Below are 19,305 nucleotides of genomic sequence, written 5' to 3' on the forward strand. Positions count from 1 at the left end.
ACGATCTAGATTCCGGGTGTTCGGTGGAGTCGACCCTACTCTGCTCCACCTTGCGGTCGTGCTCACAACAGTATTATCATGAAATCGATTTTTATGCACTCATGTATGTTTGGTACAGGGGCAACTGCAACTGTCACATGAAATAACTAGAGAGTTCATAGAACACCTTACCCCACACAGTATTGAGAAAAAGGACATGGGAATGGTCTTTTAAACTCTTGCTTTGTGTTTCCAAGCACGATCTATATTAGCATTGTTTGTGATCGATGCTCGATGGCAACCACACAAAGCCGATCCGTCAAACGGGACAGTCCAGAATTGAACCTTCTGACAACTCTTCACTGAGAAACTGACGATTTTGGAACGATCTTTGATAAAGCGATGCACGAAAACAAAAACATCCTTTGGCCGAAGTTCGCTCTGTGGTCGCATCGTTCGGTACCATCATTTTTGACCGAATCCAACTGTTACTCTGCCCATAGAATGCGTGGAAAATTTGATTGGTCAAAACGGTGTTCAATTTTGCCCAAGTACTACTAAACCAAAAGTTTTTGGAAGTGTGCAAACAAAGCGATTTGTGTTCCATAGTGTTCAAATATATAATTCAATGGAAATGAAATAAAAGTTTTTAAAGGCTGTAGAAAAATAAATAAATAATGCATTAAATCGGAAGTTCACCGTCGTTGATGCGCACCCTTTTACACCACATTATTTAACACGTTAAATTAGTTCTTCGTGCCTGATGTTTGTGTCCTTCATGACATCCCGACGAAGAGTAAGTTGTGCTGTTTGGAATGATTTTCAATTTTGTTTCGCTGCCGGACAGGTCGACGGACTAAAACAATTATCTCACTCCTCTGGATGCACGCACACCGGGGACAAGATTCCGTACAATTTTGCCAAGTTCAGATTCATTGTAAGTTTAGTGGTTCCTCGATCGTAGAAATGGACAGATAGACAGATAGAGAGTGAACCAATTGCTTTACCCCACTTTGCGCGGTCAGGCACCCAAGTCTCTCGTTTCTTTCGATTCGTGGAGTCATCCATCAGGTGCCATTTTCCTTGTGGGCAGAGTACGGCACTGAGGAAACATGCACGGTATGCAGCTCCCTTATGATGCATTATCCCAATAATCTGGTAACCATTTTGCCGACCTCAGAAGGATGACAGGCTGAGTCAACCCACCTGTTGTTATTTCAATGGTAAAGCAGGGGCACAAACTCAGGACCCTAAGATCTTAAGATCACCTGAACCATTACACCAACACCAGGCTTCCTTATGATCTACAGACCGTCATTTTTTTTTCAACAATTTGTATCAAAAGTTTCGGCAAATCTTTGAGCTTTGAGTTCAAATCCGACAAGGTTCCTCCTCTACCGAAAGCATTAGAAAAAAAAAATTAGTTCAATAAGATGAACAGCAATGTGCTCCAGCACAAGGTGCAGCACATATGGTATCTCACCTGTACCTGACAGAGAGGAGCTGCAGGAGGGTGGCATTTAATTCCACGAAATACAAAACATTTTATCCATGAACAACATTTACATTATTGCTTTGCTTTGTCTTCATGTATTTTTCAAGTTGTTTGTGCATTTACTTTACCTTATGCTTCAGGTGTGGAATGTGGTTGCGCAAACTTGCATTGGCTCTGTGAGTGGACGATGCAACGGCCTTGTGGGCAGCATCACTGCCTGCGCTTACCTACCTACTATGCAATGGCTTTGCATGTGTGCCGATAGCCCAGTGCTACTAGTCATCCAGAACAGGTAGAGCGCATGAACGTCTTTAGAGGAGAGCGAAATGAGTATTCCCTTTATCGTGCATCAGTTGACAGTGACATGCTATTTTATGATGTGGTGCTCCCTTGCATGAGTTACCTTTAAAGCATGTAATGATGGAGCTGGTAACTGTGAGCTGTATCGTCAATTAGAGAAACATCACCAATCGGAGGAATGTAAGAGCTATCCACATATTATGTTCATAAAAGGAAGGCCTGGGATTGGGAGGGTCTGGATAAATTGAGGAGAAAATTTGCTCAAATTAAAGAGGAAAATTGTAAGGTTCAGGAGGAAATTTAAACTAGATATCTGTGATCACAAAGCGATCGCCGAAGGTAAGCCTCCCTGACCCCCCCCCCCCACCCCGGCTTACCCTCGGTCCACGATCCAATGATGGCATATTTTGTTTGGACCGCCATATGACCTTGACATTCAACATTTAGGGACAGAGTGTAAGTTAAGAAAATGTGTCTCTGTGTACATTCTATCAATAAAATTCAACATCATGAAAATTGGAGGAAAATTATTCAAGTTACAATCAAAAGAGCGTTTATGTTAATTAGGTCACAATCCGACAAAAGAAGGTCAAGTGCACAAACCGAATACCAGGTGAATAACTTCAATGCAGGTACACTATTATGATGCAAGGACATCTTGGAAGGTCAAGCGGTCTTTGAGATTCCACATTGGCAAAATTGAGGAATGACAAAAAAAAGAAACGTGTTTTTTTTTTTTCAGATCACCATTTGACTTTGACCTTTAACCTGGAAGAGTATGATGAAAAATTAGGCATAAATGTGACTTGATCTAGTCTATCTATAGAGAGCAATCTTGTTCCGGTCACACAAACTGTAGTCAAGTGATGGGGAAAAATTTAAAAGTCTATAATTGGGTCATGACCTTAAAATTATATCAAGGTCAAATAATTTTGTCAACCCTGCATACTTTTTATTCCCATTATTGATGCAAAATTAAATCCTGAAAGTCCCAACTGCCTCCGAGATACAGCACGGACATTGGCAGAAAAAAGGGAGAAAAACCGAAATGATGGTTTCGTACTCAATATGATGATGCAAGACCTTGACTTTTAACCTGGGGGGGGAGGGGAGGGGATGATGTAAATGAAGCGTAAATACGCCTTGCTCGAGGATATCGAGTGAGTGAAATTTCGTTCTGATCAGACAAACCTTAGTCAAGTTGTGGTGAAAAAGTTAGGATGTCTATAATTAGGTCATGACCTTAAAATTAGGTCAAGGTCAAATAAAATCAACCCTGCACACTATATATTGACATAATTAATGCAAAATTTCATTCCAGAAGTCCCAGCTGGCTCCGGGATACAGCTAGGACATTGGAAGTGCAGAAAGGAAAAAGAAAAGTAATTTTCTAAATGGTGGTTTAGTATTCCTCAACCTAGAGGGTCGAAGAAACTCTGTGGTACCATTAAAAATTGGGGGCACTAATTATAGAAACAAACCCTACAACAACAATAACCCCCCCCCCAACCCTATCATATATTGGTTGGCTTAGCAACGATAGGAAGAGAAGAGAGGAAAAGCAAGAGTTCGGAGGGGACACTCTGTGTCGGAGTGGGCGACCCGTCCAGGATTGCGCCCAATAGCCAAGGAGACTGCAAAGGCAGCACCAACGCTCTGCACAGAGTATGGTCCCAATGGATGGATGGATGGATGGGAGGATGGGAGGAAGGGATCAGGTGAGAATAGGATGTGAAAAAAACAATTGTGTAAGTCAGGTGATGATACAGTAATAGTCCAAGACATGCCAAAAAGTGGAACAAAATGTGTGTGTGTGTGTGTACATAATTGTTTTCTTATCAAATATATATATATATATATATATATATATATATATATATATATATATATATATATATATATATATCAGAATATTGAAAAAGAAAACATATGGCCATGTCTTGCACTATTATGAGTATCTCCTTTGGTAAAACCTTTCGAACACAGCTCGTGTGTGTTAACACGAACATAAGAGAGTATTTTCGACTGTGGTCATCACTTGGTGCTCATACACCTGCTTCACCACCTGCAGTCATGTGGACAAGCAGACTCACCAGCCGTCTGATCTGCAGTCACAGTCCATGGTACATTAACGTAGGACTTGGCACTACGTTGGCCACGCAGACCTTGGAATAAATTAAATAAATGTGATGCGTACGTACTGTATGTACAGTAAGATGCAGGTGTTGATTAAATGCACGTTCACTCAATGGAATCTGCAAATGCATGATCGGTACAACGTTCTCTCTCTGCATGTATATGTTTCCTTGTGTATCCTTGTACACACGGAAGAAGCTCCATTTGTAGTCCAGTACCCACCAGTCACATGAAGGGTGTGTCCTGCATTGTCTATAATGGAGGGTTTCGACACATCATCAGCTGTTCTTTGGATTCGGTAAGCTGGGCGATGACACTGTCTCAAACATTTGTTGCCCTGGATTGCTGTCAGTGTGTTAATAAGGGTATGGTGTTTGTAAAAGTCACACAATATGTCATTATGTCGATTGCTCTTGAAATATTGTGTTGTGAATGGGCTGACAAGATAACCCAGAGGTATAAACCACCCATCTTCAAGATATATAATGCTCGATTCCTGACCTGGATATGCACCGTCATCCTGGTGCTTCATAAGCAGGGCATTGCCTTTCTTCGGAGGGGATGACAATCTGGCTGTCTCATCTGCTTGTATTCGTTGGTGTATCTTAAAGATCCTGCGGTCCTTTTCGGAAGGAGTCAGTTGTGTTTCGGTCAAATTTCAAATTCCCGCCATAATTTATGGAGGCACTGCATTTGAGGCACAGAGGCTATCTCGGTAAAGTTGCAACCAGCAAACCAACTTCATATAATTTGTTGATCACTTGTGTGTATGCAAAGCATAGTTCCGGCTTCACCAGATTATGGTTCAACAAACACATTTCATGGCAAAAAATATGGCAGCAGAATTTGTTCGCTGATAGGACGACAGAGGGGGGAGGGAGAGGGGTGGGGGGAGAGAGAGGGGTGGGGGAGAGAGAGGTGGGAGAGTGAGGAGGTGGAGGAGGAAAGAGAGAGAGGAGGGAGGAGGGCGAGGAGGGGGGAAGAGTAAGGACGGAGGGAGAGGTGCAAAGAAGGGAAGGCAGACGTGCGGTGGTGCGTTCATTACGATTCATACCGTCTCATCAAAATGCTTCTGCATAGAATAACAGTGGAGATGGACACAAAATAACGTCTGAAATACATTTTCTTCCGGTCATGCTATAAATACCACCCGGAGACAAACACCGCCCGGATATGTCTGGAGACAAACACCACCCAGATGGGTCTGGAGACAAACACCTCTCAGACACATCCAGAGAAAAACTCCTGTCGGGACACGTCCGGAGACAAACTCCTGCCAGGACATGTCCAGAGACAAACTCCTGTTGTTTAACTTAGAACAACCCTGGAGACATCGCAAAGTTTAATCACCTTTGAAATAAACATTGCAGATAATCCGCCACATTGCCTGCTCATACGTGCAGGTGTCATATGGTACATTGATTCACGGTCCGCGCAAACGTTATAACTTTATTTTAAAACGTCCATTTTTCACCAGATTTGCTTTGATTCCCTGTAGAGCACCTCGTGAAACCTCCGAAAATACAGACACAGATCTGGCTGACACTATGGATAAGCAGTCCCTCTCGGAGACAGGGTGCGAGGTCAAGCAGTGAATGGATTAAATCATATGGTGTCCCTTTGAGGTTCATCTCGGTTATTTGAGAATTAATGCATTTACCTTATGAAAAAGGCATTTTTGATCAGACTTTCATACAATTTGTTTCATTTGAGTCTGAATCTATGTCAGTGATGATTAAAAAAAATGGAAATAGAAACCAAATCAGAGTTAAGCAAGGCCATGAGGCTGCCAAGAACATTCGAGAAGCCTCACATTCCCCATAAAAAAATCTCTTTACGACATAAATTCATCACATTTCAACAGATTTTCATGGAAATTGGATTAGTCGAGTCTGAACCTGCATTAGCAAATACCAAAAGTGAAAACAGAAATCTAAAAAAAACTTAAGATAAAGTCATGAAGCTGCTTGGAAGCACATGGAAGCTCCTCGGCTCACATTGCTTCATATATAAATCCAAAATACGATGCAAAAACGTGAATAAACACACGATTTTCACAAACCTTGCTGCAGTCGAGTGTGAAGCAACCTTAGCGACTGTGAAAAGTGAAAACAGAAATTGAATTAAAGTTGAAATCAATGCGAGGCCGCTCGAAGCAAAAAAAACAGCTACATAGTACATTCTCAAGAGAAAGTCCTTTCCCACGTCGTAAAACACGATGTTTAAAGCATCCAAAAGCATTTTGAGCGCTTTATCGTGAATAAATCGTTGCGGCCTAGTACAAGTCAAGGCATGGTTGAGCGGGCCAAAAAACATGGCGGCTTCAGATCCCGGTGAGGTAACCAGGAAACGCCTTAAGAACCCGTAGAGAGCGAGGTGGCCGAGGATGCGCCTGATAAAGGATACAATTAAATAAGGCTGTTAATTATCTTCAAAAAGGGGTGTTTTAATTAACCCAAACACCCAATTTTCACTCCATTCACTTCCTTAGAGTTCCAGGCAATTATTCAGGCTGCTAGGTTTAATGGTTTTAGAGTTATGGAGGAGACACACACACACACACACACACACGCACACGCATGCACGCACGCACACACACACACACACACACACACACACACACACACACACACACACACGCACACGCATGCACGCACGCACACACCTTTATTAGTATAGATAATATGATGATGATGATGATGATGAACTGACATCTTAAATGAATGAAGAGAATAGCGGGGCTTCAAGATGGCTCTTCACCACCACCTCAGATCATCTGCCATCCATACTCATAATCTTTACTCCCCTCATCAATGGCCTCCCTAAGCCCACCCCTACCATTCCAGGTAATTGTGTTGTCCCCCTCTCCCTTCACCATCCGTTTCGTATTTTTCTTGTATTTCTGTTTCACTCCCAGTTTTTCCCTTCCTCTTCTTACTGTGCTTGAGCTTGTTCACCCCTCGTGATCTCCCCCACTCTCTTTGATCTCTTTCTTCCATATTTTTCCCATTCTTCCTCCAGGTGTTCCTCTGTTGTATTGCTCTACCCTGCAGTTGTTGTTTCCTCCTTGTCCACTGTTTTTTTTTCTTTTTCTTCTTCTTCTGTTATGTTCTGGTCCCTTCTGTATTCTCACTCTTCCATGAGCCTCAATTTTGTACACAAAAAGCAGAATTGGTAGCAGAAGCCATTTCTAAAAAGGTGTGTGTGCGTGTGTGTGTGTGTGTGTGTGTGTGTGTGTGTGTGTGTGTGTGTGTGTGTGTGTGTGTGTGTGTGTGTGTGTGTGTGTGTGTGTGTGTGTGTGTGTGTGTGTGTGTGTGCGTGTGTGCAGCTTGTCAAAGTTTGGGACCTGGAAACAGGACGGGGTTTGTTTAAGTTTGTCGCTATGAACAGTGACAGTACTATCACATGCATGACACTGGACAATAATGGCCGCAGGTAAATATTTTTGACCTTTTACCCGGAAGCGTGAATCATTATATATTAAACCACTGATCACCCCACGATCTGTGTTATATATTGTACTGGAGCCATTGCTTGCCGCTTTAATCTGCACGCAATATATATATATATATATATATATATATATGTATTTGTCGACTGCACTGACAGTAATGTAGTTAATCAGCCTTCCTGTGAGAATGCCATATATTGCTCGTCGTTTAAGCCAACAATTTGAGGATGTGGTGTACTGACCATGACAGGCTGATATTGGGGGCTGGTGACGGTTCCTTGAAGATCTGGAACTACAACATCGGGCAGTGTCTCTGCAGTCTGCAGCAGAAAAAGCACAGGGGGGAGCATGGCTGTGTCTCTGAGGGTCTGTGCAGAGATCTGGCTGGACCCAAAAAACAAGGTTTTTCACAATAGTTTTGCTGTGTTTTTAGAACATGTCATCACACTAAAATAAACAATTTCGTGTCTGTCTTTATGTCTTGCTGACCGTAATGCATTCTGTTGTTGGCTCACCTGGAACGTAGTTCGGGGGAGCTTATGCAATCGAGCGGTGAGTGAGTCCGTAAACATTTCAGTCATTATCGCTTGAACCAAACACGCGATTTTGATGAAACTTGGCCACAAGCTTCATATCTGATGCTCAACGAAAGTGTATTGACTGTATTAAAATCTGCACTCATAGAGGGGGTCTACAGGGGGTGGGGGTTTGGACCCCCACTCCCTCCAAATAGGTATTTGCTCTCTTCTCCAAAACTACACACACAATTTCAATGAAACTTGACTACAACCTTCGTCACCAGTATTGTACCAGAGTGTATCGACCACATCAAAATCTGCACTCATTAAGGGATCTATGGGGGTGGTGGGGATTGAACCCCCCCCCCCCAAATAGGTACTTGCTCTCTTCTCCGAAACTACACACAATTTTGATGACACTTCACCATAACCTTCATCACCAGTGATGTACCAAAGTTTGTCGACACCATATAAAAATCTGCACTCATTAAGGGGGTCTATGGGGGGTGGGGGTTTGACCCCCAAAATGAGTATTTGCTCTCTTCTCTGAAACTACACACATGGTTTTGATGAAATTTCACCACAACCTTCATCAACCGTGATGCACCAAAGGGTATCTACCGCTTCAAAATCTGCACTCAATAAAGGGGTCTACGGGAGGGTTTTGACCCCCCAAAATAGGCATTTGCTCTCTTCTTGGAAGCTACACACAATTTCGATGAAACTTGACTAAAACCTTCATCACCCATGATGTACCTAAATTTGCTCACAGCATCAAAAAATTCAGATCTGCATTCATTAAAGTTGTCTAGGGGGGGGGGGGTTAATCCCAAAGTAAGTATTTGCTCTGTTCTCCAAAACTACACATACGACTTCAATGATACTTGACTACAACCTTCATCACTCATGATGTACGTAAGTTTGTTCACGGCATTAAAAAAATCAAAAAAGTCGAAGGCGGTCTGCGGGGGAGTGGGGGGGGGGGTTTAAGTGACTTGCTCCTGATCCAGGTGAGCATCAGGACAGGCAGTCCTATGTTTATTAATCCAATCTCAACCAAACTTTTGAATGGGCTCTGAGGGTCATATGATGAAGGTTGTAGCGACTTCATTTTTCCCCCTCCCACAGGAGTTTTTTCAGTTTGGACAAATGCTGCGTTAAGGTATATAGATTGTAGCTTATTGTTGGATTTTTTTCCAAGGCTGCTTCAACAAACAAAAGTAATAACAACACCAATAACGATAATAGCCTAATAATAAAAAATACCATTATTACAAATATTACAAGGTTGGGATGATTGTGATGCTGCTTCGCAATTTCAATCTATGTAATGGTCATTGCAATGAATCGCATACCATCATTCAATGACATGACCAAGTCATTGTAGTGGAGCTGGCGACTGGGATTCACAAAGAAAACTGGAAGGGCACTTGGTAGAGCTCATACCTCCGCCACGTAATGTCTGACCCACGAGAACATATCGGGCCCAATACATTTTTGAAATATCATGCTATACAGTGCTATATCATTTTTGGTCCTAATCTCTCAATGGTCCTGGTGTTGGCTCGATGGTTAGTGTGGTGGGCTTGGGATCCTAGTTGGGATTCTAGGATCCTCAGTTCAAATCCCTCTCGGCTGTTGAATTAATACCATGAGGGGTTGACTCGACCTGTCATCCTTCAGAGGTTGGCAAAACGAGTGCCGGCTTACTGGTATCCTGTGTCTGAGTGGTGACCCGTCCAGGATTGTGCCCAATTGCCCACGAGACTGCTTAGGCAGCACCAATGCTTTGCACAGAGTACGGTCCCAATGGATGGATGGATCTCAATGGTGAAGAATCACTTTAAAAATTAAATAATTCTCATATCCAGATCTGGATTTAGATCTTCACCAAAATCGAATCAAATCACTCAACGAATCAATTCGTCCTTGTCACACACCCAACCTGTCCACCAAGTTTCATCCAAATCCATCAACAACTTTTTGAGATATCATGCGATATATATATATATATATATATATATATATATATATATATATATATATATATATATATATATATATATATATATATATATATATATATATATATCTCTGTTCAGCTCAACCTCTCAATGGTGAAGAATCTCTTAAAAAAAAAATTATCAGATCCGGATCCGGATCCGGATCTTCACCAAAATGGAATCATTTCTTTCTTGTCACACACCGAACCTGTCCACAAAATTTCATCCGGATCCGGATCCGGATTCACCTTCAACTTTTTCAGATATCCTGTACACAGACAGACAAACAGACAGAAAGGGGTGAAAACATAACCTCCTTCACCTTCAGTGCTGGAGGTAAATAAACTGTTCATGCTACGTTTTGCTATTTCACCTTCAGAGGACATTTTTCCTTTCAAAATGCTACATCGGCAGTTTCCAATCTACCTTTGATATGCCTGTGAACAAGTCGCCAGGACAGTTATTCAAGAGGGTTGGAATCTTCATCATGTCAAACTTTTTGTTGGACATGGGCAGTGTTATTCTGTAATATAAAAAGTCCCGTGGGGGGACTGATGGTTACTTCCCCAACAGGCGGGGTGAAAACGGATAAGGGAGAAGGGCCATGCCCTCCCTTCCTGAAGTGGGATGGGGAGCACAACTTAACTTAACGGCATGGTCCTTGTGTTTCACGAAGTTTCATTTGCATCTGGCTGTCGGTTTCTGATAAGATTTTTAAAAAGAAATTACCTGAATTTGAGGTGAAACCCCCCCTTTTCAGCCTCTTACATGGGGTGGATCCATATGGGGAGCACAACCCCATGAGACCTTGCTGTCCTGATGCATCGTACCAAATTTGGTCCACATCGGTCAGGTAGTTTGTGAGGAGATGTTTTATTGAAATGTTAACAGACGTACTGTATGTACGGACGGACTGGCCGACATCTAGACCCACTCCATTATCTTATTTCGGAGAAATAACCTCATCAGGCACAATTGTTTGTGTATGTCTGATATTTATAGAATCAATAACGGATGGGACAATCCCCACCCAATTATACACAAATACTTGGGGTACTCGGCGCCAGGTCATGGGTACAAATAAACCCTCCTAGGTAGGGAGACAACTGATGATTTCATCTGTAAACTTGGCACAGTGAAAGTGATTTACTGACCCCTGCTGGAGAGAGAGAGAGAGAGAGAGAGAGAGAGAGAGAGAGAGAGAGAGAGAGAGAGAGAGAGAGAGAGAGAGAGAGAGAGAGAGAGAAAGAGAGAGAAAGAGAGAGAAAGAGAGAGAAAGAGAGAGAAAGAGAGAGAAAGAGAGAGAAAGAGAGAGAAAGAGAGAGAAAGAGAGAGAAAGAGAAGAGAGAGAAGAGAGAGAAGAGAGAGAAGAGAGAGAAGAGAGAGAAGAGAGAGAGAGAGAGAGAGAGAGAGAGAGAGAGAGAGAGAGAGAGAGAGAGAGAGAGAGAGAGAGAGAGAGAGAGAGAGAGAGAGAGAGAGAGAGAGAGAGAGGACGAGTAGCCACGGCACAAAATATATTTGTCCCACCTCCCCCACCCCACCAACCCCTCTCAACCCCACCCCCTGGCCACTCCCGGAGAGAGTGGTCCGATTAAAAACAGACGAAGAATTCTAGCCCTTGATGAACACCATAAGAAAACTAATCACGTGTATTAAAACAATGTGGTTTACACAGTGGTTTTGTAATAAACCAGACTTTCAGGTGTATGTGCAGGTGTGCATCATTCTCCATACTTGGGATCCATATGTATTCAGTCATTTTTGCCTTACTTGTACATTTTCAGGGATAATTTCAGTTTCTTAGCCAATGATGCTTTAGACTCGATTGCAAAAAAATATGGAGGAATTCTCATGTTTTTTTTTGGCTTTTCCGCTTTGGAAAAAAAAGATGCCATGGTAAGGTGTATAGATAACAGCTTGAACGTTTTTCCACATTAACATGTCGTTTTTCAAGACTTCCATTAACAAAAGTAACTATAACAGCACTCGGCAGAGTGCATCCCGGCACCTGGCTGACCTGTTTACGTTTTGTATCCCACTGATAGGCTGGAACTGGATCCAGACCTTAACCAAAATCTAATCACCTTGTTCATGTCATATGCCCAATCAGTCAAACAAGTTCAGTCGAAATCCATCAACAAATTTTTTGAGATATCCTGCTCACAGACAAATAAACAAACAGATAAATAGGGGTGAAAACACAACTTCCGTCCACCTTCAGTGGCCGAGGTCACAACTGGAGTTCATAAAACACCTTACCCGCGCAGCCTTGAGAAAAAAGAACATGGGAAGGGTTATCCTCTCCACGTTGAGTTCAGGGCCCACCATTGAGTTCAGGGCCCATGTTGAACTCGGGGCTCCTGGGCATGGACCCTGCATACCCGTGCGTTAATCCGCTACTGCATTTGGGTTGCTCTGTTTGGTGTTTCCATCTGAGCACTTATCCCATGATGCATTGAACTAATATTAAAATCCCATACATCAAGTTGATTTTTGTATTGATTTCCAAAGTTCATGTAATTTGTCGGTCGGTGTTCAGAATATTAAATTAAATTAAAATTAACTAGTTCATCAATCATAGACTGACAGAAAAACAGTCAATCAATTGCTTTCCCTTGTTTTGCACTACGTGCACGGTTTAAATGTTGCCAGTAAATACATGTCCCCTTCCGATGTGATATTTTCTAAGTCCAAAAAGGGTACAACTGAAAAAATGATGAAACGTCCTGAAACTCGGTCTTGCTCTGTAACTTATCCTATTAAAGCCACGTACCAAGTTTTAGTTGAATATATTAAAGGGTATGGGGGAAAAAAAGTCTTAAAAACCACAGGTGGGATGGATGGACAGACGGACGGACGAACGGATGGAGAGCAAACCAATGGTCCCCTCCGGTGAAACTGGTGGGGGACTCGTAAGGATAATAACCTGACCACTCACCCTCCCCTCACCCCCCTGGCCGCTCCCTTTTCATGAGTCGGTGCTTGTAGTTTTTTTAATGTCTTACATAAACAAAAAATACAAATATGAATTTTTTTTTAATTCCATAATTGTATTTTTTATAAATTATGAAATTGAAAGGTATAAAATATGAAATTTGTACAATATAATTTTTTTATTCCATATTTTACATTACAACAGGAAGGAAAAATGAAGCGATTTGTGACTGCACCTATTTGGAGATAAATAAAAAGGGGTAAGTTAGGATTCCTCCCCACTATGCACCCCCCTTTTCCTTTTCTTTCCCTGAAAGGACTGAAATAATTACATGATACAAGTACACTTGTGTGCGCGTGCACAAACACACTTTTACATTATTATAGGAACAAGTTGGGTAATTTAGACTTCAGTAAACCATCAAGAAGATTGATGTTTAAAGCTGGAGCAAAAAAAAAAACAAAAACCCGGGAGTGCACCATGGCAATGTTGGGACAAATGGCCTCATTTCCTTGTTTGAGATCGTTCAGGATCATGCGACGACTACTTATACTCAGTGTTGTCCCCAGAAATATGAGGCATTCCAAAAGGTAGATTACGATCGTCATATTTTGCATTATTGAACAAGTCTAGGCCAAGGTCATTCTTTTTACTTGCACAAGTTTATTTAATTTATAACAGAAGTTTTTGTTTTGCTTTGTTTTTTACTATACCATCCTCTGTGATGTAATGGTTAGAGTGTCTGCTCTGAGTTGGTTGTGGGTCGTTTGAATTACAGTTGAGTCACATCAAATATATATTTTAAATGGTACGTGCTGCTTACTTGCTTGGCACTGAGTTTAAAGAGGAGACAAGAGAATGGACAAACAATCATAGGTTGACGATAATAGCACACCCTTTCATGGGTCTTGTAAGGCCCTGTTCTTCATTGCACGGCCCTCGAGCCACTGGCGGCCCCTGGTGGCCTAAAGTGTGGCCCCTGATGTGTGGACTATAACACACAAATGTGAAAACACACCATCAGAATCCACCAAGAATGCTATCAAATTGACCCAATGGTTTCAACACGAAGCATAAAAGTAACATGACTACATCAATAGGTGGCAGGAAAGTATACAGCAAACCCTCAAATATCGCGGGTTCTAACCAATCGCAGGCAGACTATTTTGTTCTGATTTAGTTATTGCGGTATTTAATTTCAGCCAATCAGAGTGTTTAAGCTGAGATGAGTCATTGGTTGCATCTTCGTGTATGATTACCTCCCATGATGAGCCTTTTGTTGTTTGTTGTGCACCATTAATTGCAGTAATTAGACCAGCATACGGGAATGAAGCTAAATTTAATAATGAATCGTCATCGAACAGGAAGTGATATATGGAGATTCTTTAATACTACATCTACGAGATCGTCTCCATCTACGTTCTGCAGGAGAATATTCACGTGTACAGGAATACGACAAAGTTTGGACTGATGAACTGATGAAAGTAGAAACTGCAAATTTAATCATACAATTATGTGTTATTTTGATCTACAATATATAGTAGACACACACAACAGTTAATAATGGTGCCCCAATGTAAAATGATGGACAAAATTAAATTTGCCAAAAGGCAGAGAAAGGTTATGACATTGTGCGAAGAAATCGAGTTGTTAGATACGTTGGCAAGAGGAGAAAGTGCGGCATCTGGGGCATCAGGGATCAGTTTTTGTTGGTACATACTGTACACAATCGTGGGTTGAGAGACATAATGTTATAACTGCATTTTTGGCGGGGTTGAATAAAATGGCTCTCATGTCTTTCAACACCATATTTCGTGGGTTGAGAGACATAATGTTGTAACTGAAAATTTCCCATTTCCTGCAAATCGCTAATGAAAGATAAATATGGTGTTGAAAGACATGAGAGCCATTTTATTCGGTTTCGTCAGAAATGCAGTTACAACATTATGTCTCTCAATCCGCGACATGTGAAGCAGCATTTTCAACAATGAACAATTAACATTTAGACTATCTCACAAAGATTGATAAATTAACGTTTAGACTGTCTCATAATGATTGATAAATTAACATTTAGAATGTCTCATAACGATTGATAAATTAATGTTCAGACTGTCTCACAAAGATTGATAAATAAACGTTTAGACTGTCTCACAAAGATTGATAAATTAACGTTTAGACTGTCTCATAATGATTGATAAATTAACGTTTAGACTGTCTCACAAAGATTGATAAATTAACGTTTAGACTGTCTCATAATGATTGATAAATTAATGTTTAGACTGTCTCACAAAGATTGATAAATTAACGTTTAGACTATCTCATAATGATTGATAAATTAATGTTTAGACTGTCTCATAATGATTGATAAATCAACGTTTAGACTGTCTCACAAAGATTGATAAAGTAACGTTTAGACTGTCTCACAATGCTTGATAAATCAACGTTTGGACTGTCTCATAATGATTGATAAATTAATGTTTAGATTGTCTCACAAAGATTGATAAATTAACGTTTAGACTGTCTCATAATGATTGATAAATGAATGTTTAGACTGTCTCACAAAGATTGATAAATTGATGTGTAGACTGTCTCATAATGATTGATAAATTAATGTTTAGACTGTCTCATAATGATTGATAAATTAATGTTTTGACTGTCTCATAATGATTGATAAATTAATGTTTAGACTGTCTCATAATGATTGATAAATCAACATTTAGACTGTTTCACAAAGATTGATAAATTAAGGTTTAGACAGTCTCATAATCATTGATAAATTAATGTTTAGACTGTCTCATAATGATTGATAAATCAACGTTTAGACTGTCTCATAATGATTGATAAATCAACGTTTAGACTGTCTCATAATGATTGATAAATTAACGTTTAGACTGTCTCACAAAGATTGATAAATTAACGTTTAGACTGTCTCACAAAGATTGATAAATTAAGGTTTAGACTGTCTCACAAAGATTGGTAAATTAACGTTTAGACTGTCTCATAATGATTGATAAATTAAGGTTTAGACTGTCTCATAATGATTGATAAATTAATGTTTAGACTGAGCCTGGTGTTGGCGCAGTGGTTAGGGCAGCGGCTTGGGATCCAAAAGGTCCTGAGTTCAAGCCCCGTTGGGCCACTGAATTAATACACCAGGGGGTTGACTCAGCCTGTCATCCTTCCGAGGTTGGCGAAATGAGTACCAGTATACTGGGCCGGTGTATACCCCAGTTAAAATAGGTGTACCATATCCCTGTGTCGTAAGAGGCGACCAGGGTTGCGTCAGGAAGGGCATCCGGCGTAAAACGTGCCAAATCACGATGTGGATGATTCGCTGTGGCGACTGCTAAAGGGAGCAGCCGAAAGAAGAAGAAGAAATTAATGTTTAGACTGTCTCATAATGATTGATAAATCAACATTTAGACTGTCTCACAAAGATTGATAAATTAATGTTTAGACTGTCTCATAATGATTGCTATGACAGATTACAAATACTGCATGAAGAGGGTCATGGAGCATCGAGCACACTTCTGCTCATCCAGATTTTAAAGTAACTTTTTAAGTCTAACTTATTGTATTATTATTTTTCTTATTGTAATATTATCTGTATTATTTCGCTTAAAACACATTCCTTAAGTAGGTGGCTTCGTATTACATTTGTGGTTTCTAATAATTAAGCCTTTATTGGTTTTATTGCACATGCAGATAATATTTAGTTAACCTCGCCTTTGCATCACATAATTGCATGAAGGATTGCATTGTTTTGTCTTGCACGCAATGTGGCGGCTCACACTGATGTCTTATCGGCGAAAGTGCCCCACCCCCCCCCCCTTGAAAAAATAGTGAAGATCACTGTTGTAAGGGAACCCATATCAGTATTATTATTACTATTATTGTTGGTATTATTATTAAACTGTAATTTTATTTACTTAGATTTTGGAAAATGAAAAATAAAAACATTGGCATGTCTTGTATCTCATTGCTAGAACATTCTGAACATTCCTCATAAGTATCTGTTTCTTCCACTTGAGCGATACATTATACGAGTATAGTTTGTCTGCCTTGGGTCCATGGATGCGAGTTCAATAAATTATATTCTAAATAGCAATGTGCACATCATGCATACGAGGGGAGGGAAGATAAATGTGGATAAGTAATTTGAGACAATGATTGTACACGTATTACATGCTTCATGCAGTACACCGACATGGGTACAAAAGGGGGTCAGGTTGTTTTTAAAGTGGGAGGAGGTAAAGGAAGTGGAGTTAGCACGAGAGCTGATAGTGTGTATTGAGGTGGAGGTGGGGGAGCAAATGATTGCCTTTAAATTAATTATATTTTTGGCCTTGGACGTGTCATAATAACAAGGTACGTATATTTGCAGGTATGTTATCTCAGTCGGCTGTGACAGGAGAATTCATCGATTCGTGGTGAGGACCACACCATGGCAAAGAATGACATTTCAGATGATCAATCGATTCAATGTAATAGAGATGATGTTATTGATACATGTGATCTCTTCCTGTTCTCCACTGCAGGATTGTCCAGACACTACTTATACAACGATTTGTCCACAACCGTTATGGTCCGCCGATTTGGTGAGTTTTTATGTATTTATATATTATTACAGTGATACATTAGACTCATGGAAGATATTTATACCTGTGTCACATGCAGTACAGGTGCATGAAGAAGCATCACCTTGCTTTTATACAAATTACATGAACTTTAGCAATCAATACACAAATCAACTTGAGATTTGGGATTTTAATATTGGCTCAAAGCACACCAGATAAATGCTCAGATGGGAACACCAAATAGAGTGACCCACATGGAGGTTGGGGCCATGTTGTTATTGAGGTTGTTGAATGGTTTGGTAACTCGAATGGTATTATTTGCAAGCCTTTGCTTCCTGACCTTGAGATCAATTTTTATGATCATGTCCAATTGGTGCGATGTTAGTATGGGGGCAGTACATCAGAAAGCACACTTTCCTTCAGAGAGGGTATTAAGCAGGATGTCCCTTGTGCTTGCACTTTTGGATGTGAAAAATCTTTTTGCTCGTACACTGGTGACATTAAAGATTATATGTCCAGGTGGATCTTCCGCACTCGTCTGTACTTGTTGCTTTGTTGGCTTTCCCATGAAGCTCATCAATGAATGATAAAACTCAAAGTAATCAGACTTGTTTGAAGTCATCAATGCTGTTGTTGTTGTTGTTGTTGTTGTTGTTGTTGCTTCCGCAGTAATAAACAGAAATGATAACCATGCCGGCATAAATAAGTGTCGAAAAATTATTTACTTTTATTTATTTGTGGAATATTAATACAGCAATTTTGACAATAATAATAAATAAATAAATAAATATTCCTGTGTCCACAGCTCCATGGCCATCGTGATGACATCATAGTCCTTGCACACTGCCCACCAGATTTGCTCGCGTCTGGTGCCTGCGATGGAGAGATCATCGTGTGGAACTTTGTATCAGGGCGCATGGTGTGTCGCTTGCGCATCTCACACGCAGAGGATGCAACCTCATCACAGAGTGAGATTCTCTTGCAGTAATTACCGTGTTTGACATGCAGAGACCCACACACACTGCCAGTGAAACATATACCCAAAACCCTAAAGATGTCACATGGTGACACAAGACCCTAGAATGACGCTCGGTTGAGTGCATACCATCGCTAACCTTGACAATTTATGTTTTGTATCCCACTTCAACAAAAATCGATTCAATTTGTCATTGGCAGACACCCAACCTGTCCACCAATTTTCGTCTGAATGTGTCCACAACTTTTTGAGATCTCACGCTATATATCGTTTTTGGCCCTATCACTTAATGGTCAAGAATTAGTGAAAAAGTTATCGCGTCCGGATCCGCATCCTCACCAAAATCGAATCATTTCATCCTTGTCACAGACTTCTCCTTTCGCCATACACTAAACAAGGATAAAATAAATATTGGCAAGTAAGGTACCATGAACCTGCAAATTACCAAGAAAACTAGATACATTTCCAAAACTTCCAAATGCATTGTATCTGTACCTTTATGGGTCATTTATTTATTACATATACGTTTTGATTTTGGAACACCCTATCCCCGGTCTCCCTTTCCTCGATCCACAACCTGTACACACTGACCCGACCACCCAAAACCAGACACAGGTATGTAATCAATAGACGGCCCTCAAAATATTCCCTCAAACCCCATTGGTTCCATTCGTGGCTTAAGTGGTAAGTTCTCAAATCCTGGACATGAACTGGAATGGGTCAACTCACCAAGGCAAAGTTAAGGTGGAAAAAAAAAGAACTAAAATGCACTTGATGATGATGATGATGAAGAAAATAAGTTTATTTTACGATGAATTTTGGATACTAGATCGAGGCTCGTGAAAGAGAAGAAAGACGTGACAGATGGGAAAGGAATGGGAAAGCAATTGACAGTGGCGCAATGGGGTCGCATTTGGATAAAACAAATAATGGAA

The 19,305-nt window shown here is 40.6% G+C and overlaps 1 protein-coding gene across 6 annotated transcripts in view; it reads left to right on the forward strand.

Moving 5' to 3' along the window:
• LOC147013766 (cilia- and flagella-associated protein 337-like) overlaps positions 1–19,305 on the forward strand; it is a 69,322-nt gene that overhangs the window by 38,045 nt on the left and 11,972 nt on the right. For all 6 annotated transcript variants that reach the window (XR_015050505.1, XR_015050506.1, XR_015050507.1 and 3 more), the window contains exons 15-22: positions 1,615–1,766; positions 4,106–4,208; positions 7,239–7,345; positions 7,612–7,763; positions 13,022–13,076; positions 17,202–17,247; positions 17,356–17,415; positions 18,200–18,362. Coding sequence is in view for 3 of the 6 variants with exons in the window: in XM_085850961.1 (XP_085707087.1) it covers positions 1,615–1,766; positions 4,106–4,208; positions 7,239–7,345; positions 7,612–7,763; positions 13,022–13,076; positions 17,202–17,247; positions 17,356–17,415; positions 18,200–18,362 (838 nt within the window). In the remaining 3 variants the exon portion in view is untranslated. The remainder of the gene's footprint in view (positions 1–1,614; positions 1,767–4,105; positions 4,209–7,238; positions 7,346–7,611; positions 7,764–13,021; positions 13,077–17,201; positions 17,248–17,355; positions 17,416–18,199; positions 18,363–19,305) is intronic.

Source organism: Eptatretus burgeri, chromosome 13 (assembly GCF_056783735.1).
Source record: "Eptatretus burgeri isolate ZD-2024b chromosome 13, Ebu_testis_v1, whole genome shotgun sequence".
Classification (NCBI taxonomy): Eukaryota; Metazoa; Chordata; class Myxini; order Myxiniformes; family Myxinidae; genus Eptatretus; species Eptatretus burgeri.